Below are 21,450 nucleotides of genomic sequence, written 5' to 3' on the forward strand. Positions count from 1 at the left end.
ACAGGTCTTCAGTTATTCCTTGACTAGCTTTATGGAGTTTTATTCTATGCATGTGCAGCTCAGTATTCACCAGCAGACTAGAGTAACACTTGCAGACTTCTGGAGCTCTTTCTCTGCTCTCCTGCCTCTCCAGTTTCCCATCAGTTCAAATTTCAAGTTATTTAACCTCTCCTAAACTTGATATCTGTCACATCAACTTAGTGAGACTGTCATATTGTGCTTTGCTTAACTCTCTCCTCATCATATTTCAGAAAGTGCCTTCAGACACAAGTTGGAGAGATCATAGGGCTCACCTCATTTTTTCCCTTTTCTCAGTCCTGCACTGTTTGTTGTCCAGTGTATGAAAAAAGTTGTTTATTTATATTTTTTCAAGTTTTCTAATTTTTTTTTAAATTTTAATGGCAAGAGAGCAAGTCAGTTCCTAGTTACTCTTTATGACGAAGGACACTAATGAGCCTAGCCCATATTCTTATCTGTGATTGACTTGTCTTGACTATTTACAAGTGAAGTTTCTGTTTTCCCCTGCTGTATTAGCCAAGAACCCTGATTTCACTATATAGAAGTATGTTCAGTTTGATTACTCCTGAGAGCTAGAGATAGAACATAGCAATCTTAGAAGAAAAAATATAAAGAGTGACCTACTCCCTGTGGACATTAATTCTGCTGTAGCTCAAGTACCTTGTCCATATTACAGCTGGGCCAGATGTCCAGACTGGTGAACTTTATTGCTACCAGGGACTCAGGATCTTGGCCATTATTTCTTAACTCAGGTGGTATTAATTTCATTAATGTTCTTTAAACTATTTATGAACATTTGTGTATGTTATGGATGAAATATTTCACAATAAAAAATCAGAGTTTCATATTGCAATACAGTAAAAGACTTGGTAGATCAAGGTGAAAAAAAATGTCGTTTCTATCCTCAAGGACCTATAAGGTATGTGTGGTGGTGTAGTTGGGACACCCAGGCTTACAGAGATATTTAGAAAATAATAGATACAGATGGGTGATGGAGAACCACGGGATATTATTACAGCAAAAAGGGAAAGACTTTTTTAGTGTAAGTGACATATTAAATGACTCCAACAAAGTAAACAGAAATTAATTAGGCAAAGGACATGTGTGAGGTAGTGTGGTGTAGTGTGGGAAAGTTAGGAAGGTCATAAACAGGTGTAAACAAGGGCACTGAGGCAAGAATGTCATGCTAGGTGCAAGAACTATTGGTGTCCTATTTGTCTGGAGCATAAAGAGGGAGACTGGGAGTGTCTGAAAATGAGGTTCAACACCATGAAGAGTTTGCATACCATGTGAATAAGCCTGGACTTTACCTACAGTGAAAGGGAGCCATTAAAGAATTTTAAGAAAGTTGGTTCCATATTCAGATCTGTTTTTACAAAGATCCTGTGGAGTGTAGAGTTAATATGAATAAGAACAGTGGTTAGAAGAGTCAGAAGGTTATTATAGTAATTGAGTTAAGAGAAGATGCCTTCCCCTGAACAAAATTTATTGACAGAGGAGGAGGGAGTCATTGAGAAATCAAGAACCTGGATACTATAGCAACAAGGAACTGCAAGAGGCACCCTTCATCCTCAAAACTAGAGGAAACGAGTAAGTATGAATGGTTTATCTAAATTATTTCATAGGTAAGAGACCTGCAAGTTAAGAGAGTTTGTATATTATGGCCTCAGTTTTCTCAGTAAAAGTGGTCTGAGAGTGAATGGAGAATTTGATAAGACTTGTGCCAATTTGGAGTAGTAATTGAGGGAGAGGAGGCTAAGTATAACTCAAGGGATTAATAGGAGAAGCTGAGGATCCGATTGTTTTGAAAATATGATTTTATGGTGGCAACCTTTATAAGACTGGGAGATTTTTTTCACTTGTGACACTCAACTGTTCAGGTGTAGGAAAGAAAAGATAATAGACTGAAGCCTTGACTGGGGTTTTGTTGGGCTGAGTTGGGAGGATAGGGCTTCAGAGTTTTTTGAGTAGCAATTAAAAGCTTTCTTTAAATAATCAAAATCTGCCTTTTTAAACTTCTCTCTCATACTCCTATAATGAAGAGGAGAAAAATGTATTCATCAGAATTCCTCTTGGGAAGAACAAAGTACAGTATTATTGGAAGAATTATTTCTTGGCATCTCAAATGAAACCCCCCAAAGGCATGTTGAAGCAATAAATGATGCTCACTAAAACTACATGCCTGAGAGAGGAAGGACACTTTATTTTGCTTCAACAGAGAGAAGAGAGAATATAAAATCAAGAAGAAAGAGAGAAGAAAAAGAAAGTTGTTGCAGAAGTCTAACCCCTGCACAATATAACTCTTAATTGTCACCTCCAAATATTCAGGATCAATCTCATGAACACTTGGTGGAAACTGATTTATTATATTAACTAAACAAGGGACTGAATTTCACATGTATGTTAGTGTAAGGTGTACAATAAGGAAATATAGACAGAAGAACTGGAGGAAGAGTAGATCATGAGAATCTAAGCTCTCAGGAGTGGACATTGGTGATTCACACCAACTTTACCTTTAGTGGTAGGAAAGACCCCAATAGCTTCTCAAGGGCAGAATTCAAACTGATCCCTCTTATCTCCTGACTGTCTTGGCATACACCTTACACATGAGGAGCATTCAATAGCTAAACTCTATTCTGAGTCATCCTTCTCAAGGATGCACGCTACCTTTTATAAGAGGAACAGGAGAGAAAAGAGTGACTGGATCTCTGACCTTTCACTGCCTTAAATAAACAACTCAAAGCACAGCTCAGCGCTGTCATTTTCATATAACAAGGGCATGACATTTTCAAACATCAGAGTACTAGGCTAGCACGGGTAAATTTTCTAAGAGAGACTGGATAACCAGAAACATACTTGCATTCAGTATCTAGTGTAAATTTTTGTGGCTGGGCTGCAGGTAAAGCCACCCTTATAACAACCCTGAACCAAAAGCCTTATGCATCTATTCCTAAATGTTAAGTGCTGGCTCTCTGTTCTCCTTTGGCTGGTCCAGGACATTATCTGCAAAAAGCTTGTCAGGTTGGTTACTATAGTGGCTAGTACTGGATTGACCAATAATCAGGCTAACTTCATGCCTCGGATAAAAGCAAGGTAGGAGCACCATGGTTTTTTTCAGTGAAAGGCTTCCAAATAGTCACTAGAGGAAAGTGCATTGGACAAGGTTTAGGTGTGTTTTTCTCCCTAAATTTTGGATTAAATTGGGAGCTGGAAAGATGTGGGGGGAAGGAAAAAGTTTTCCTCAGCCCTCTTAGGGTCTCTGGATGGGTCTGAAAATCAAACTGACAAAGACAGATCAACAGGAGAAAAGCATACAAATTTTACTGAATTTTTACATGTACAGGGAGCCTTCACAAGAGAACGAAGACCTGAAGAAGTGACTAGAGGGGGAAACTGTTACTCCTTTTAGACAAAGAAACAGTAAGTTTGTGAAGAATTGACCAAAACAGTTTGGGCTAGATGTAGTAAGTGGTGAAGAAATAACTCGGAAGGTAAGGGTGACTTTAACAAAGTTTGTACAGATTTCTCGACCCCAAATTCCCCATCTCTGATAACAAGAAGTTGTCCTTCTTTCTGGTACAAAGAAAGTACCTCTCAGGTGGGAGTTTCAGAGAAGGGTGAGGGGGTGGTGGGACTTCAGAGTGACCTACCTGCTTCTGCCCTTTTCTCGAAATCCTTCAGCTTTAGATATTCGATATGCCAAGGTCACATATTTTGAGTTAGTGTGCCTTGAACCCCATGAAATGGAAACCATAATTTTGTAAGTAATTATGTCTTCAAAAAATCACTCTGTGGCCTATTTAGTGGATATTTTCAGCAGACATAATGTTGTTGGGTCCTAAGCAAAAAGGTACTAAACAAGAAGGGATAGTCACTGAAGAAAGGGGAAATGTCCAAGTTCATTTGACAAAGATGAAAGGCAGAAAATATTTCACTATTTCCCCCTATTCATTCAGCTGTCAAGTCTTAAGCAACTCAAACTCTTCCAGCTAACGACACATTAGCTAATAAAAATCCTTAGGGGACTGATTGAATGATAGATAAGAATTATTCATAAATCAACCATAATTAGCATATCAATTGTATGTAAATTAACTACTTGTGAAGTACTTGAAGGCGTCGAAGAAATAGTTTAGAAAACTGTAAACTTAGAAATAGTTTACAGTTAATGTTACTTTAAACATTCTGCTTACACTTAGACAGTTAAGTTGTACTATTTGTAAGTAAGGAATTCTTTCAGGGAAGAGGAATGTTATTCAAGTCTGGCTCAACCTCAGAAGTTCTAAAATCCACAAAATCTGGATATTGTGGAGTTTTTAAAAAAATGTTTTATTGTAGCTTTTAAATCCTCTCTTTTTTCTTTTTTTAGTGATTTTGGGAAGGAGGTCCAGAAGATATGCCAGTACTTGGTGAGTATAAAAAAATGTCCAAAGATATATTTCATAAATTGTTAAAACCTTAGCTTAAAATATACCCTAATTGGTCGCTTTGCATTCCAAAGCACATATAACATCAGAGTGGCCAGGCTGGCATCTTCTATTTAACTATATCCATGTGTCCGATGGAATGTAGGGAAGGAATAATCTCTTCCTCTGCCTATTTTAGGTTTTCCACCTAGGGCCTGTAAATTAGACTGACAAAAGATAGATGAACAAGAGAAAAACAAACAGAAGTTTATTAACGTGTATATCCCACATATGCACAGGGAAACTCAGGGATTAGGAGCTCAAAGGGGTGGCTAGACCTTGGGTTTATACAGTATTTTAACAAAAGAATAATAAATTTTTAGGGAAGTAACAAGACAAAGGAAAAGGACCTCGAGTCTCTAGGTCTCAAATTGCTAGATGGTAAATATCTGGGTAACTAATGGTAAATAAAAGCTAGTCAGTAAACTGTGTTATGCTGATTCCTCACATGCTGCCTCCAGGCTGATAAGGGTCTAAATTTGTCTCCAGTGGGGACATCTTTGTAAACTGTTGTCTTGCTTTTAAACAAATAGGGAAAGAGCAAAGAACTTTTCTTGTATCTGCTTCTTCTCAGTTGCCTTCAGCTCAAAATCATCCTTATGCCAAAGTGGCATATTTGGGGTGGCAAAATCTTTTACTCTTCAGGGACAAGATTTTGTTTGCTGCTGAAACCTCTCCGTATTGGTAGAAAATATGAAAAAGGGATAGCTTTCGATAACATATAAATAAGCTATGCTTCTTGTTAATATCAAAAGAAAGTATTTGGCCATTGCATTAACCAAGGTAAAATCAAAATAATATCATATTATTAGCATTAATATTGTTACCAAACTCAGGTTAAGCTGCTCACCACTCAAAAGTCAGTAATTTGAGAGGCAAGTGTCAGTAGAAAGGAAAGGTGCTTTAATCAGAAAGGCCTGAAATCTGGGGAGATGGTGGACTGGCGTCCAGAGACCAACTCCGAAGGTTCTGCTCAGCCATGACAGTTTTTAAATGGGAAAAAGGGGGAAGAATCTCAGTTATGTTAAATAACTTAATTTTCATCAAGGCAGGAGGGTGGGTTCTGATCATTCTCCATTGAGTGCAGACTGGGTGACTCTCTCTTCAGATGTTATCTTGTCTGAGTTATCTGCCTGCAGGATTCCTTAGGGAGCTGTTGGGAGTAGAGAGCTAACCATTCTTTAACTACTTAATTCTTCATTCTTCTTTTTATCAACAGGTTAGACAAGGCATGGTGTGCATCAGGAGAGCATAAGTCAGGAGTTAGTTTCAATTGCTTAGTGATCTCATTCCTATAATTAGGTTCTTTTAAGGTCAGAGAGGAATAGAAATGGGCAAACAGGAAAGGGGCAAAGGAGCTGCTTTCAATATCAGTGGGGAAATATCCAATTGGCCGATTATAGAAGCTTCAAATCAAAGACAGTTTCCAGGCTATACCAAGTGTCATGAAAGACCTACTGACATAAATATCTTGAAGCTTTATGCATTTCAGTATTAAAGAGAAACGATGAATTCATTATATTGGCTTTTCCACCCTCTTCTGAGATATCAAGAGTCTCAAGCGGGCAACAGTTTTATGAAACAGTCTTGTAACTTCCAAAAAGTTAAAATTGTAAAAGTCTACCCTGAGTTTCTGCCCAAACATTTTGTAGGAACCTCATGTCCTCTGCTGCTTAAAACCTTCCAGCAGTTTCCTGTTGCATTGCCTTTGGGATAAAGGTTCAAACTCCTTAGCTTGGCATATACAGACATTTCAGTAACAGGTTCCCTATTTACTCTCCATTCCTTACAACAAAATTTTCAACACCATTGTTACCTCTCTGTGTACAGGTTCCAAGCACTTCATGTTCTCTCCTGAGGCCCTGTTTTGCACGTGCTGTTTCCTCTATCTGTAATGCCCTTCCCTGTCTCATCTATTGGCAACCTGAGGATCGAAGCTTCAACCACTCAGAGACCCTGATCACCAACCTCTCCAACTCACATTTCCCCAAAAAATGTGTAGGGGGCCTCCTTTATGTTTCTCGTTATACTAGAGCTGCACTGAATTTTATTTTATTTTTTTGCACTGAATTTTAATAATTGATTTTCCCATCTCTTCCCTCTACCAGAAGTCAAATTATTTGAGGTTGAGGATAGTTTGGTTGTGTTGTTTCTTTGCTTGCTTTCATTCTTATGGCTTCAATACCTCACACAGAGATTGAGACATGGTAAATTTTCGATAAGTTATATGTTAAATAACTTAATTTTCAAAAATTTTGAACAGCCACAATCAACATATTTCCATATATTTACATATGGGGTATTATACCTGCAGTTGCATACTGTTTTATCTTCTTTAAGTCTCTGCTTAAACCTTACTTTATCAGAATGGCCTTCCCTAACCTCCCTTTTGAAATATATCACTCAATTCTCATTTATTACCCTCTTTGTACCCTGCCTTGCTGTTTTTCTATATAGCAGTTATCATCTCCTGACATGTATATGTATGTATACATGTGTATGCATACATGTATATATGTGTATGTTTATATATATGTATATATATATATATATATATATATTTTTTTTTTTTTACTGTCACTTCCTCTGGAATGTAAGTTCCTTGAGAGTAGTCTCTGTTTTGTTCTCTACTCTATTCCCAGTCCCTAAAACAGTGTCTGAAACATAGAAAGTGTAAATTCATTCATTTAACAAATATTTATTGTTAATAAGATTAATATTTTATAGAGCCAGGTACTGTCCTAAATGCTTGGGATATATTGATGAGCAAAGTAAGAGCTTCCCCTTGTGAGTGTCCAGGGTGAGAGACTGTTGAGGGAGGAAGAAAGACAATAAAAAATAAACATAATACATAAGGAAATCGTTTACTATATTGGAAGATGTTATGAAAAATGAAAATAGGGTGAAGAGGATCAGGTGTGCTTAGGGGACAATTTACAATAGTAAATAGGATGGTCAAACAAATATTTATGAATAAATAAATATGTGTTGTGTGAATACATACTTGTTTAACGAATGAATGAATATCTCTTATTCCATGTGGTCAGCTATTTTATTTATATTTAAACTTGCATTAGTTAAATAACTTTGGCTCACCACCAGCAACATGAATGGTAACTTCTAGAATGGAAACTTATTTTTGTTTGAGCTGGATATTTCACCTCATGCAAACATGAACTGAAAACTCTATATTCTTAAATAAAGTAACCTGATTAGAATCTTTGAGTTGGATCATAGAATCTGTACACCTCTAGTTATGTCATTTTGCAACATTTCTTTTAGTGAAAAGAAGTTAAGTGATACCCAGTTTAGGCAACTGACACAAGAGCCAGCTCTCCTGAACTACAGATCCAGTATTCTTTCCATTATCTCAGCCTGGTTCAAATCCAAATGTTCATTCTGAATCGAACTACTAGCCTGTAAAAATGCAACACACTTTATATCGGTAGGTAAAGTCAAATTGTTTTTCTGTATTTCAGTCTTCTAAACTATGAAACAGGATAAGGAAGAAAAGATTTGCCTTCTGTTGTGCAGGCAGATCACTAGAAATAATAATGTTCCTAAGTAAACTTTCTTCTAACTTCCCACTTTAGCTCATTTGTCTTATATATCTAATCACTTATTCATATATTCAAACATTTTTATTGAGTGTCAATTCTGGTCCAGGCACTGTGTTAAGCACGTAAAATAGAGAGATGATTACAATTTGATTTAACAAAATCTATTCATTAATTCATTCCATAATGATTTATTGACTATTTGCTTTGTGCCAGGTATTGTTCTAAGTGTTGGGAGAGAAGCGAAGGACAAAAAAATGCAAATTTATTACCCTCATATAGTTTGCATTTTGAGAGATGAGACAAATAATAACCAATTAAACATTTAGATATACAATATAATGTTACACTGTTAATTCCTAAGAAGAAAAAAAAGAAGTAAGAAAGGGAATAGAGTGATGGGAGAGAGTTGCTATTTTGTCTTTCTGAGGGAGGGGGTCACTTCTGAGCAAGACTTGAAGGGAGAAAACCATGCAAAGGTGAAAGAGAAGAATGTTCAAAGCAGTGAGCCCAGCCTGAGGTTGATGTGCTTGGCAGTGTAGTCTAGATACAGCAAGGTGGCCTGTATCAGTGGTGTGTTGGAGACACTTGTACACACCCTCAACAGCCAACTCTGCTCACCTCTTCCCAAATCCATGTTTAGTTATGCTTGTAGCTTGGAATCAGCCATGGAGGAAGAATTTAAGTCATGCAAATCAACAAACATGACCAGTGGGAGCTTTTCTCCCAGTTGTGAAACATTTGCCAGTATTCTGCCTCTGTTCCCATGCACTGAGGCAGGGGAGAATAGTAGTGGTGAGATCATCTCAGGGGGCAGATCTGACATCTATGAGACTGGTTCACATGGTGGAGACCTGGCAAAAAAGTTATGCTTGTTTTCTTATGTAGCCCTACAATCTCCCCCAACCTCAGCCCCTGAGGTGGAGGGAGTATCCTTTGTAGTTACTGCTCCTTGTAATTGGCAGGCGGTGTCAATGAAAATGTCCTTTGTCCCACCCTTGCCCTTAGGTGCACTTATGTGCCACGACTGCTTTTTAAAAATGTTTAGTCTTTAACACCTATTTTATCATTTTCACAGTACCACCAACAACTAAATCTGAAAGAATAAAAAAGCTAAGTTGAGGACAGGAACAGAAAATGCTATTGATAATACCACCCAAAGTAAGTAGGACATAAGAATGGCTTAAAGGTTCCCAAATTGAAATACATAATACATTTGTAAAGTTCCAAAATACTCATTCTAGAACTGTTATCACATTTTTAAGAACTTTATGTCAAGCACTAATATGATGGTGATAAAGGTAAAGCAACTAATGCATTGCAAAAAATGCCATACAACTTTTTTTTTGACAGTGTATGTTGTTCTAATTAATGTGTAGAAAGAATATTATCTTTACCCTTTATATATAAATGGTAGATTTCCTTTACTACCCCAGAACCTATAAATGCAGATAAACAGTGGTTAAAAGAAAAATAAATGTTTATTGGGTGTAAGTAACAGAAAGAACTTGACTAGCTTATTAGCTTAAGGAGGGAGAGAGAGAGGGAAGGAGAGAGGCTCAAGGGTAGGAAAACCACTAGACCTTAGGAATGACTGGAATAGAAACTGGAAAGCCTGATAGCCAAGCAGTATAGACTCTCATTAAGTTTTGCTCTCTTTTTGCATCAGCTTCATTCTTTTACTCCCTCTACAGACCAGTTATCTCCACTCATTAGCTCATATGGTAGAATATGGTTGTCCATTACTTCTGGGTTCAGATGTTACCTTTCTAATCACATAAGAAGACCAGCTGAGAGTCTTTTCTCCTATCTCTAAATTTCTAGATGGAAGGATCCAATTGATACAGTTTGCTAAGCTGCCCATTCCTGGTCTAATCAGCTATGGCCAAAGGGACTGGGCTCTCACAATACAAATATGGCACATCAGAATACTTCAGACCTGATTCTAGAGTAGAAAAGAACTCAAAAAATCACTGAATTCAATCCACTGCCAAATGCAGTGATCTCTTCTGTCTGCTCTCTGACTGATGGCTATATTCAGCCTCTGCTTAAACACTCATAATAACAGAGAGCTGACTAAAGCATGAGGCAGCTCATTCATGGGTGAGGCAATTTTATTGTTAGAAGGTCCATTCTTACATTGAGCTGAAATCTCTGTAACTTCAATCCATTATACTTTGTGGAACAATAAATAATATGCCTAATTCCTCTTTTTACTTGAAAGCCCTTTATTTATTAGAAGATAACTCACATGTTCTTCACTGGTTTTCCCCAGTGTAAACATCTCCAACTCCTTCAAACGTTCTTTCTCTGGTAAGAATCCCCCATCCTTCACTATTTTAATAATTAGTTTGCTTTCAGTTGTCTAAAAAAGATAGTTTTACTCCAAAGCATAAAGCAGTAAAGGAACCACCTTTGCTCACATCACTGGCAAGTCCAAAGTCAGTCTTCAGCAAGTGGGTGGTCCAGCAGCTCAGTTACACATTCATCCCTCAACAAACGATTAGGGAGCACCCACTATGTGCCAGACATTTGTACTAGGCATTCGAGGTATGTCAGGACCCAAACAAACTGCCATTCTAGAGCTTATATTCCAATGGAGAGAGACAGATGTTAAACAATAAATGTTAAAAAAAAAATAAATTACATAGAAGGTTAGAACGTGTTAAGTGTTTTTAATAAAAAAAAAAGTAGAACAAGGAAAGGGGGCTGAGATTGGGGGTGGGGTAGCAGGTCGCTGTATCAGGGTAACTTTCACTGAGATTTCAATAAAGACTTAAAGATGAAGACTTTATTGGGGGTGTACATAGGAAGTGGGAAAGGGGATATTGGAGGGAAGAGCCGAGAAACAGCTAAAGAGAAGACCCTAAGGCGAGACAGTGCCTGGAATATTCTAGGAACATCAAAGGCCAGTATGTCGGCAAGAAATGAATATAAAAAAAGAGAGTTATCTCAGATGAGGACAGAGAGAGGGCAGGGGACCAGATCATGTAGGATTTATAAACCTTTGTAAGGACCTTGCCTTTTACTCAAAATGAAATCAAGCTCCATTTCAGGTTTCTGAGCAGAGGTGTGACATGGTTTTGCTTACATTTTAAAGGAATCTCCCTGGCTCCTATTAAAAATAGATTGTTGGGAGGCAACAATTTCTGTCTTTCTGTAGGCTTTATGTTTAGGTAGGCTCCTGTTGTGATTTTAGTGTGGTTGCCAGCAATGATCAGAACTACATGCTTCCATGTTTGCATCCATCAAGAGAGAGATGATGATTACTACCATCATCAAATGATGGTAAATTTCATGCTGACAGACCACCCTTGAACCAACCCCTGGTTTCAAGGGAGTGCCATGCTCTGATTGGCCTTCGGTCTGGATTACCTGAAATTATCACTATGGAAGTGGGGGGGGGATGATTACTTTGGTTGGTTTACCCCTGACCAAATTGCATGGCTACCCGATAAGAGAATAGAGCTGCTAACGATATTGCTCTCCACAATTATCCTGGTATAACTGCTGTTTTTTTTAGCATATTCTAACTAAATATAATCTGTGGGGAAAATTTGAGTAGGACACAATGGAACTATTATATGGTTAATTGAATACTTTTATTTCATTAACAAATCCTAATACTGTAACTGCTTTGGGTCAATGCTTCATGATTTCTTTATAAGGTGTATCATCAAACCCTGTATCCCCTAATATGTAGAGCATTTTGCAGCTGATCTTTAAAAACCTAAATAGGAGACTTTACATTTATATTCCTGCTGCATTCCTTTCAGTATCATTTTGAATGCTGATTCTATCTTCCTAATATAAGTTATCTGTCATTTGCAAATTTGGTAAAAATACTTCATCATAAATATTAAATAAGGACAAAATCATATTCATTTCCCCTTTCTTAAAAAGATACTTTATTTCTCTAGTAGAAAATGGGTATGGGGGTGAGGGAATTATAGACTGAAGTGACGATGCTCCAACAGAAATATCTATTTGCAAAATAATTAAGAAATTTAACCAAACCTGAATGATTTTCAGCTCTCATTTCTCAGTTTTTCATTCCCGGTGTTAAGGAGCAAATGTATTCAAATTACTTTGAATACTCTAGAAATATTAAAATATATTTTGAAAATGCTGATGGGTTCCATTTTTTATTTGGTTTCTTTCTGTGTGAAGTTATCAAAGAAGAACTTAGTTTGGAAGAGTTAGTTATTCCAGGAATGAGCTTAAAAGCTGTATTTTTATTTGCAGAACACTTGTCAGTTATCATTTGTGTGGTTATTTGCATAAAGTCAAATAAATTATAATGTGGATTCTATAATACATTTATAGCATTTCATAATTTATGATATTATAAAGCAAAATGATGTTGTTTCTTTTGTATTTAGCATATTTTTCATCTTTTACTTTTCTTTTTACTTTTCTCCATTCATTATCCTAGTTTAGTTCTTTATGCATGATCATTCTAAAAACTGCTGATCCACTCAAACTATTGTGTTCTCTTCCAAGAATAATCTTTATTAAATGCACAGTATAGGAAGGACAGCCAGCTATGCTGAACTTTTTTCAGTGAACAAGTAGATAAGCAGTTGCTTTTGCAGAATACAAAAGAGCAATATTTGTGCTAAAACAGTCCTTTGTTCGCTGCCATCTAATCCTTTCTTTTTTAATGTAAAATTTATTTTTACCAAAGTAACACATGCACAAAGCTTAAAAAATAAATAGTTCTGGAAGATTTATCATGAAATAAACAAACCCAAACTACACTCTTCTGTCTCACCCTTTTCTTTTCCCTAAGTATTATATTCCAGAAACAACAACTTCAAGCTCTTCTTCCTGATTTTCCTGGTATTTACCTCCATGCTTCTGATTAATATGTTCATCTGCCATTTTCCCACCTATCAATTCTAGATATTATCTATTGGCTTCCTACTTAGGAATAGGAGAATTTGTATTCCCATCACACAGACATATGCACACATTCCTGCTTTTTTTCCATCCTCCCATGAAATTGTTTCACATCTTAATTTTATTAATATTCAGTGCTTACATTTTTATGAAGATGTAACTATTTTTATAACTGATCCACAGAGTGTACATGATTATATCTCCTTAAAACTTTATTTATCTTGAAGTTAATTTTTTTAAAGTTTCCATGTATCTTTTATTATTTTTTTCCCCTAAGTTTGCCAACAGTACTATAAAACTCTGCTCAATATATTCAGACATTTTTGGTCTATAAGTTCCATGTTTTTCCTTGGAGACATGTTTCTTGGAGCCCTCTGGTCTCATATTGCATTGGAACCCAAAGACTGATATATGGCTGTATAGCTGTTGGCCTAGGCCTTAATTCATTGATATCTAATTTACTTCTCTTATATGTTTGATCTCCGGTTTCCTGGGTACCACATCTTCTTTACTGATGTATTCCTTCATTGGGACAAATATCTTCCAGAAGATTTCAAAGAAAAAGTACATAGGGAACAAACTTTTCTACATTTAGAGTATCTAGAAGTATCTTTATTCTATTTTTGCACATTGATAATTTGGAAAGGAATCCTTCTTCTCAGTACTCAGGAAGATTTGTGCAATGTTTGCCTAAGGTGGAGGGGGGAGGTGGGCATTGACAGGTGAAAAAGAGAATCTTAGTACAGTTTTACTTTGGATGTCTCTTATTATAAGTGAGGCTGAACATTTTTGTTTTTACTTTTCTATAATGTTCATATTTTATTCATATGTTTTACCCATTATTTAAAATTTGGTTGTTGGCCTTTGACTTTTTTATTTTTTGGAACTCCTTGTATATTAAAGAAATCAGTGCTTTTTTATGATAAGAATTGGTAATATTTTCCTGCAAGGACTCAAGGACCTGGAGGGTAATTTGATAGCATCTTTTAAAATAAAAAATGCATTCTACCCAGAAATTTAATTTATAGTATCTATCCAGCAGATATATTCACACATGTGAAAAATGACTTAGAAACAGGGATATTCATCAAAGATTTGTTTGTAAATAGCAAGATTGGAGGCAACCTAAGTGTCCATCAATAAGATCTAGTTAAATAAATCATGACTCTTATTTGGTGGAATATTTTACAGCTATATATAAAGAATAAGATATTTCTAAGGGCAGATAAGGGCAGATCTCTAAGATATATTTTTAAGTTAAAAAAATAAGTTACAGGACAGTGTGTACTGTGGTTACTACTTTGTACTAAAAACTATGTATGTATGTAACCAATTTATGCATTAGAATATATGTGGAAGAATATACAGTAAATTGGTCCTCAGTAGCTGGAGAGCAGGAGTTAAAAATATGTGCTGCTTCTTTTTGAAACAGCTTTATTGATATACAAGTTACATACTATGAAAATCATCAGTATTAAGTGTATAATTCAATGAATTTATCATATTTAGCATATTTACAACTATCACCACAATTTAGTTTTAGAACATTTCCATTAGCCTAAAAAGAAAATTATGTCTATTTAGTTATTCCCCATCCCCACTCCCAGCCCTAGGCAACCACTAATCTACTTTCTGTCTCTCTATGTTTGCCATTTCCAGGCATATTATATATGCTTTTATACTTTTTGAGTTTATATTTTCCATTGTGAATTTATACCTATTATTCAAAAATATATACCCCTCAGAATTATCTAATTGATCCTATGATTATTTCCTCTTCTCATAAGAAGAAAATGCAGCATAAAAAAGTTAAAGGAAGTCTTTAGTAATATAAACAGACAAGAAGTGAGGCTAGGAATAAAATCAGAACATTATGAAAACGATCCTATCTCCTATTTTTATTGCATCAGTATTAGAGCTCATTTTGGCTTAGCATACACTGAAATTTAGGTTTAATCATTGTTCACATAAGTGTAAATCTCTGTAAAAGGTCAAAACATTTACCACTCAGAAGGGAAAGAACAAATCATTATACTGAAAAAAGATATGGGTATGAAAATAATGCTGTACAGGCACTTCACTTTTTATTGCCTTATTTTGTTAGAAAGCCATAAACACTAATATAATCTTGTCATATATTACAAAGGTTGACCATCTGCTAATGTTGAGATTAATAATCTACCCCATGGTTAACTCATAAAATCATACAAATTTAGATTTGGATGAGGTTTTAGAAATTTATCTATGACATTTTCCCAGATTTATTCCACTAGATACCAGCCAATCTAATTATGTTAGTGGTGACATGTTTAACCTTTGTGAAAGTCTCTGTATAGATTTATTTATATGAATATTGTTGCAGTTAAAAAATCCAAGTGCCAAACTTGTGACCTGTTCCTTCTCAAGTGAATAATAATAATAATAATAATAACAAAAATAATAAGGATGGTGATAACAGCCTTTATTGAGTATTTACTGTAACCCATCACTGAGCTAGAGAAGTGCTTTATGTACATTATGGCTTTTAGGTTTCACAGTCACCTAGGATGAAGGCCCTATTTTTAATCCGATTTTCATTTTCAGGAAAGGAAATCCCATTATTTTCAGTAAATGAAATTTATTCCTGGAGGTTAATGAACATGTCTAGTGTCACACAGCTACTAAATGAAAAGAGCTCAAATTTGAACCCAGTCTTTAATCAGCATGCTTTTGTGATATACATTGTTGCATTAGCCTCACTCCTGACTCCATGTTGTATTTTGTCCTTTTGTTTTGTTTCTTATTTCACTTTTTATATTTCACTTTTTGTGTCTTGACTTGTAAAGAACCTTAAATCTTTTCTAGAAAGTGGTGGGGTTTAAATAAGCAAGCATATTGACTATTGTTTGTTTGTAGTCTTGTGCTTTATTAGGAGAAAAATAAAGAAAAATATGTTTTTGTGAGTATTATATTTTCTTTTGCCTCCTAAGGCCAGGTTTCCCCCCATGGAACAGTTTGTTTTTGCCAGGATAAAGCAAGAGCTAATCAATCAACAATGATTGAGTCCATGTGGGGAATACAAAGAATTATGCTAGAGTTCCTGCCCTTTGGGAGCTTACATATTTAATTGTTGAGTGAAAATACATGTACAAAACCACAAACATGTGAAAAGTGATTATTAATGGCACTGATAATGGGCCCTTTATGTATAATAAGTCAATGATTAAGGCAAAGAAGGCATTGTAGGGAATAGGTGTTTTTGGTTTTTTTAAGGAATCCCAATCCCTGAACCAAATCAAGAATTTTTAACATTTGAGTGCTTTGAATAGTTCTGTTTGGATAAGATGCTCCATAAGGTTTGCCCAAGTTAAAAATAATATAATTTTATGAATCATACAGAAAGTACCATTTAGTACAGTGAAATTCCAAATAGTAAAAGGATAAGAGGTTTGTATGCAGGAGATACAGGAAAGCCCATAATAGGCATTGAGAGTAACTGGAGAGACGAGGGATATTTGTGTGTGTGTGTGTGTGTGTGTGTGTGTGTGTGTGTGTGTGTGTGTGTGTGTGTGTTGTGGTTGGGGGGAAGGGTGGAGGAGAGAGAAAATTGCTGGCAAAGCAGTTACCCACTGAAAAAATTTTTCCAAAATGGATGCCTTTTCAAACGTTGTAGAGCCTCTGATAAAAACATTTTAAAGGAAATTTCCAATATGCTATTAAAAATAAAACGGAGACCGTGAGAGATACTGTATAGAAAAGGGAGTCAATTTGAGTAGACTTTCTTAATGCTTCTTCCATCTCTAATCAGTGGTGAAGATGGAGCTACCACTCCCATCCCCACTTGCTCTTTCAAGCCCCCAAATGGTAGATCCTACCCTTGGTACCAGTTTTTGTACCAACTCTTTTTTTTTTTTTTTTTTTTTTTTTTGCGGTATGTGGGCCTCGCGCTGCTGTGGCCTCTCCTGTTGCGGAGCACAGGCTCCGGACGCGCAGGCTCAGCGGCCATGGCTCAGGGGTCCAGCCGCTCCGCGGCATGTGGGATCTTCCAAGACCAGGGCACGAACCCGTGTCCTCTGCATCGGCAGGCGGGCTCTCAACCACTGCGCCACCAGGGAAGCCCCACGTACCAACTCTTTAATTTATCGCTCAACCTGTGTTCTTTTCCATCCAGATATTGGGAATATTTCCTACGGGTCCCCACTAATCATCAACTGAGTGAGGTGAGAATCACATCCTTCTTCACTTGGAACTTCAAGTGTCTGGAAGCAAAAGAGTATGCTTCAATCTGATGATGTCTACTTGCTTTGGAAATACTGTTTTTACTAAGCAGTGGTCTTGGTTAATGGGGTAAAGTGTTTTTTTTTTTTTTTTTTTTTTTTTTTTTTTGCTGTACGCGGGCCTCTCACTGCTGTGGCCTCTCCCGTTGCGGAGCACAGGCTCCGGACACACAGGCTCCGCGGCCATGGCTCGCGGGCCCAGCCGCTCCGCGGCATGTGGGATCTTCCGGGATCGGGGCACGAACCCGTGTCCCCTGCATCGGCAGGCGGACTCTCAACCACTGCGCCACCAGGGAAGCCCTTTTTTTTTTTTTTTTTTAAGAGGATGGATTGGTCTGCAAATAAAAGATGGCATAGAAAAAAAAAAAAAAAGCTATAAAACAGTTTTTCCTTGGCCCCCCTAGGTCGAGGGGAGCCAACTTGCAGCCTGATTTGGAGGGAAAAGTGGAGGCTGCCTGGGGGCAGTCCTGCGGTCCAGTGACCACGATCCCGAGGTCCAAGGCAGTGGGTGTGGAGGATTGGGCGGTGTCGCACTCACAGCGCCCTAGGAGGGCAACAGGGACTTCGGAGGGGAACGTACAAAAGAAACGGAGCACGCCACGCTGCACAGCAGCAGGCCCCGGCCCACGGCGCTGAGGGCGGAGGACGGAGGGCGGAGGGCCTCATGCGCGCGGCAGCACGTAGGAGGCGACGGCGGCGGCGCCCACTCCCCCTCGTCCCCGCGCCCCGTCGCTCGCCGCCCGCAGCCGGGCGCCGGCGCGCTCGGCTCTTTCCGCCGCCGCCGCTGCCGCGCGCTGCCCCGTGCGCTCCGGCACCTTCGGCAATTTCCGTCGGGACCTGGCCGCCATTTTCTCTCCGCTTGTGTGTCTCGCCGGCTGCGTGGCTCGGTTCTTGTGAGCGAAGCTTTGTCCGGTTCGGCAATGGACGGGTAGGTAACGAGGCCGGCGAGGAGGTGTGCGAGAGGGGAGTGGGGCCCGCCTTCGGCCCGGTCCGGGGTCGGGCCGAAACCCCCCGGCGGTCCCTCCCCAGGGCTGGGCTGCAGTTACCCAACCCCCGCCCCATCGCACACACCCCTCCTTGGGCTTCCCCCTGGCGGGCTCTGGTCGAGAAAACGGGAAGAAAGCGGGCTCGTGGACATGGCAGGCGTTGGGGAGACGGCGGGGCGACGACCCCGGAGAGGCAGCGGGCCCCGGCGGGGCAGCGGGGGATGGGCTCTGGGGGTCCCAGGACGTCTCGCCCGGCCCTGCCCCCTCTAGGAGCCATTTCGATCCGTAACCTGGGACCCGGACCGTGGGCGAGCGGCGCGGCTGGGAGCGGGTATAGCGGCCGGAGAGCGAGGCCTGCGTGGGAGGCTCCCCGCGGAGAGGAGAGAGGCCCCCCCACTTAGGCCCCCCCAAGCCGTCCCAAGCCTCCCCGGTTTCGCCCGGCCCGCCCCGGCTGGGGGAGATGCCGGTGGCGGGAGCTCCCGGGAAGGCTGAGTGGGAGCCGCGGGGGAAGGGGGGGCGGGGAGGCGTGCGGTGGCGGGAGGAAGGGGGAGGGCAGATGTCACACTCCTTTGTTTTCACTGGAGTCCGCTAGTGGGGGCGGGAGGCTGTAAAAACGCCTTTCTGTGTGGCCTAAGATCGTTCCAAGCTTGGCAGAAGGGCCCAGCAATTAAATCATCTGAAAAACGAAGTGTTTGTGGTCGACATCAGTCACATGGGCAAAGGCCAAGAGCCATGGCAGAAACAAGAGTAGATAGTCAACACAGGGCCATCTTTTCAGCTACTTTGACCAGTTTCTGGAAAAACAGAAACAACTCCAAAAAGCCAGAGCCGTGCTGCATCTTTGAGGCTGGCGATAGAGTGCTAAGTGAGGTGAGGCAAGGGCTTCGGGAAATGATACGGACCAGGGTCTCCCTGGTACTTAACGCTCCACATCTGAAAAGACTCTCTAATAATTTAACTCATTGTTAGAAAGGAGGCACCCTTTAGGGCGAAAATATAGCCGTATTCATCCCGTTTGGGGGCATAGGAAAACAGTATCACTTAAAAAGTACGTTTATTGGAATCACTGACAGTATTTGAAGGGTCAGAAGTAAAATGTGAGTTTATTTTAAGCATATGGAGTTCGATATTTTGTGAAGAAACTAAGTGCAGGTCACATAAAAGTTAACAGATTAACAAAATTTGAATCTTCCTAGAGTTTCTCTGGAGATTATTTTCCAGATGAAACAAATCCAGAGAAGTTCACTCTCCCCCAGATCAATATGGAAATAGATGGCAAAATTGGCCCTGGAATTCATGTTTCCTGTTTCTATCAACATTACTAAAGAGTTGAGTTAAGTTTTAAATTACTAATCAAAGGGTAAAGGGGTATTATAGGCTTTGGGGTTTTGTTCAGTTTGCTATTTGAAGTGTTAAAAAATACCAAAAGTGTGGTGAGTTTCATCACACCTTTGAAAGTCATTTCTAGAAAGCCAGGTTGATTATGTGCTACTGACCATCTTTGTTTTCTGTCTGCATTGTGAGTGGAAAATTCATGAATGATGAACTCCCCTAAAAAGTTTCAGTCAAACAATGACCATTTGAAGAACAAGAGGTTGAAACTTGTTTTTTTTCATTACAGAATTGTCACTGAAGTTGCAGTTGGCGTGAAGGTAGGAAAAAAGTTTAAAACTAATGAAAACTGGATTCCTCAATCAACTGAGTATATTAATTAGTGGAAACTTTCTGTTGGCTTTTGAAAACTATAATACAGCTTATAAAATTCAAGTGTAAAGTGTTTTGTTCAATTTTTAAAGTTGGTTTATATAAATAGTTTTAATCTAAATAGACAGCAACCATAATTTTTTTTAGAAAGGCAGTCTTTGAGAATAACATTTTAAAATAGTTACGAATGGTGTTCAAGGAATTAAAAAAGCTTTCAGACATGGCTTCTTGTGAATAGAAAATAACCCAATTTTCTGAGAGGAAATGATGGTTTTAAATGGACAGATAAGTGATTTGACCTAAATCATATAATTTTAGTAATCTTAAGATTTTTTTCGCTCTGCTTTTGTCTTAGGAAGACTAAAATATTTTGCCAATAATAAGCCTCATTAGAAATCAGTAACTTTGATCTTTAAAGAGAAAAGAAACTTATTTAGGCAGCTAGCTTCAAATTTGAGTCAGAAGTTATAAAGCTGGTTTGTGTGTCTGTTAAAGAAAGATAGGCCTTATGGTAGAGATTGTTTGGAATCTTTCCTCACTCACTATGGCCAGGAAAACTACTCATACTTTAAGCCTTACTTCTGGTGCTTAGGCCTTTCATTTCCTTGAATCCTTGCATATTTTAACATTGTGATGTATTATAAATTTTTGTTTGTAAGCCTTTCTGCCCTGTTAGGGCATGGTTCTTGTCTTAAATCTTCAATTTTCCAAGCCTGACAACACCTTCTAAGCCTAGTACTAAGATACTTGTTGGAGGATGCAATGACATTTCCCCCCTTCAAGTGTGAGTGGTCTTGAGAGGCTGTGTGCTTAGTCCAGTTATGCTGACTGTTCCAAATAATTTTTGGAATTCTTAAAATTTCATCCATAACAGTGTGATATTATTCAGAACGCTTTTGGAGATATTTTGTGTTTTGCTTATTTTCTGTCCTCTGTATCTAGTAAACTAAGTACTTGTCCATGCTTTAATATTTAGGATTGTCAAGTTCATATTATGTAGATTGGGGGAGAAATGATGAGCCTTTGTGGGAAGGTGTATTTATTTTTATTTGGCAATGCTGTTTTCTAAGTTGAGAGTGCAAGATGTAGATATTATAGTTACCTTCCAAACAGCCTCTGGAAGTGAATTTTTTAAAAGAATAAATGATTCAAGTCTGAGTTGTCAACTGTTATTGGATGAGGAGAAAAGGAACTCACAGGACCCTGAACAAGCAGAGAGAAATGAGGATGGCTGGAAGAGAATGTACAGATTTGGTTTATTGGCAGTTTTCTATATTAGTAGTTTGAAGAGAAAACATTAGAAAATGATATAAAAGTAATTGCTAGCCAATTTTTTTGTCCAATGTTAAATATAAAAGTTTTGATAACTAAAGTTATGTTTTAAATAATTTTCTAGGATAATGGTTAAGAATTTTTGCTTTGGCGTCAGACTTAGGTACAAGTAATTAAGCTTTTATGAAATTTAAAAAAATAATGTGCATGGTTAAAAAAAAATTTAAAGTGAAAAGTATTTCTCCCTGATATCCAGTCCTGTTTCTTAGGTGTAGATAATTATGTTAAC

At 38.3% G+C, this 21,450-nt stretch overlaps 1 protein-coding gene across 4 annotated transcripts in view; it reads left to right on the forward strand.

Moving 5' to 3' along the window:
* Positions 1–17,761: 17,761 nt before the first annotated feature.
* Positions 17,762–21,450, forward strand: part of PTBP2 (polypyrimidine tract binding protein 2) — an 82,040-nt gene continuing 78,351 nt past the window's right edge. For all 4 annotated transcript variants that reach the window (XM_082614627.1, XM_082614628.1, XM_082614629.1 and 1 more), the window contains exons 1-2: positions 17,762–18,127; positions 19,807–19,837. In XM_082614627.1, coding sequence (XP_082470753.1) covers positions 18,120–18,127; positions 19,807–19,837 — 39 coding nt within the window. In that variant the 5' untranslated portion in view covers positions 17,762–18,119. The remainder of the gene's footprint in view (positions 18,128–19,806; positions 19,838–21,450) is intronic.

Source organism: Mesoplodon mirus, assembly GCF_964341445.2.
Source record: "Mesoplodon mirus genome assembly, chromosome: 3".
NCBI lineage: Eukaryota > Metazoa > Chordata > Mammalia > Artiodactyla > Ziphiidae > Mesoplodon > Mesoplodon mirus.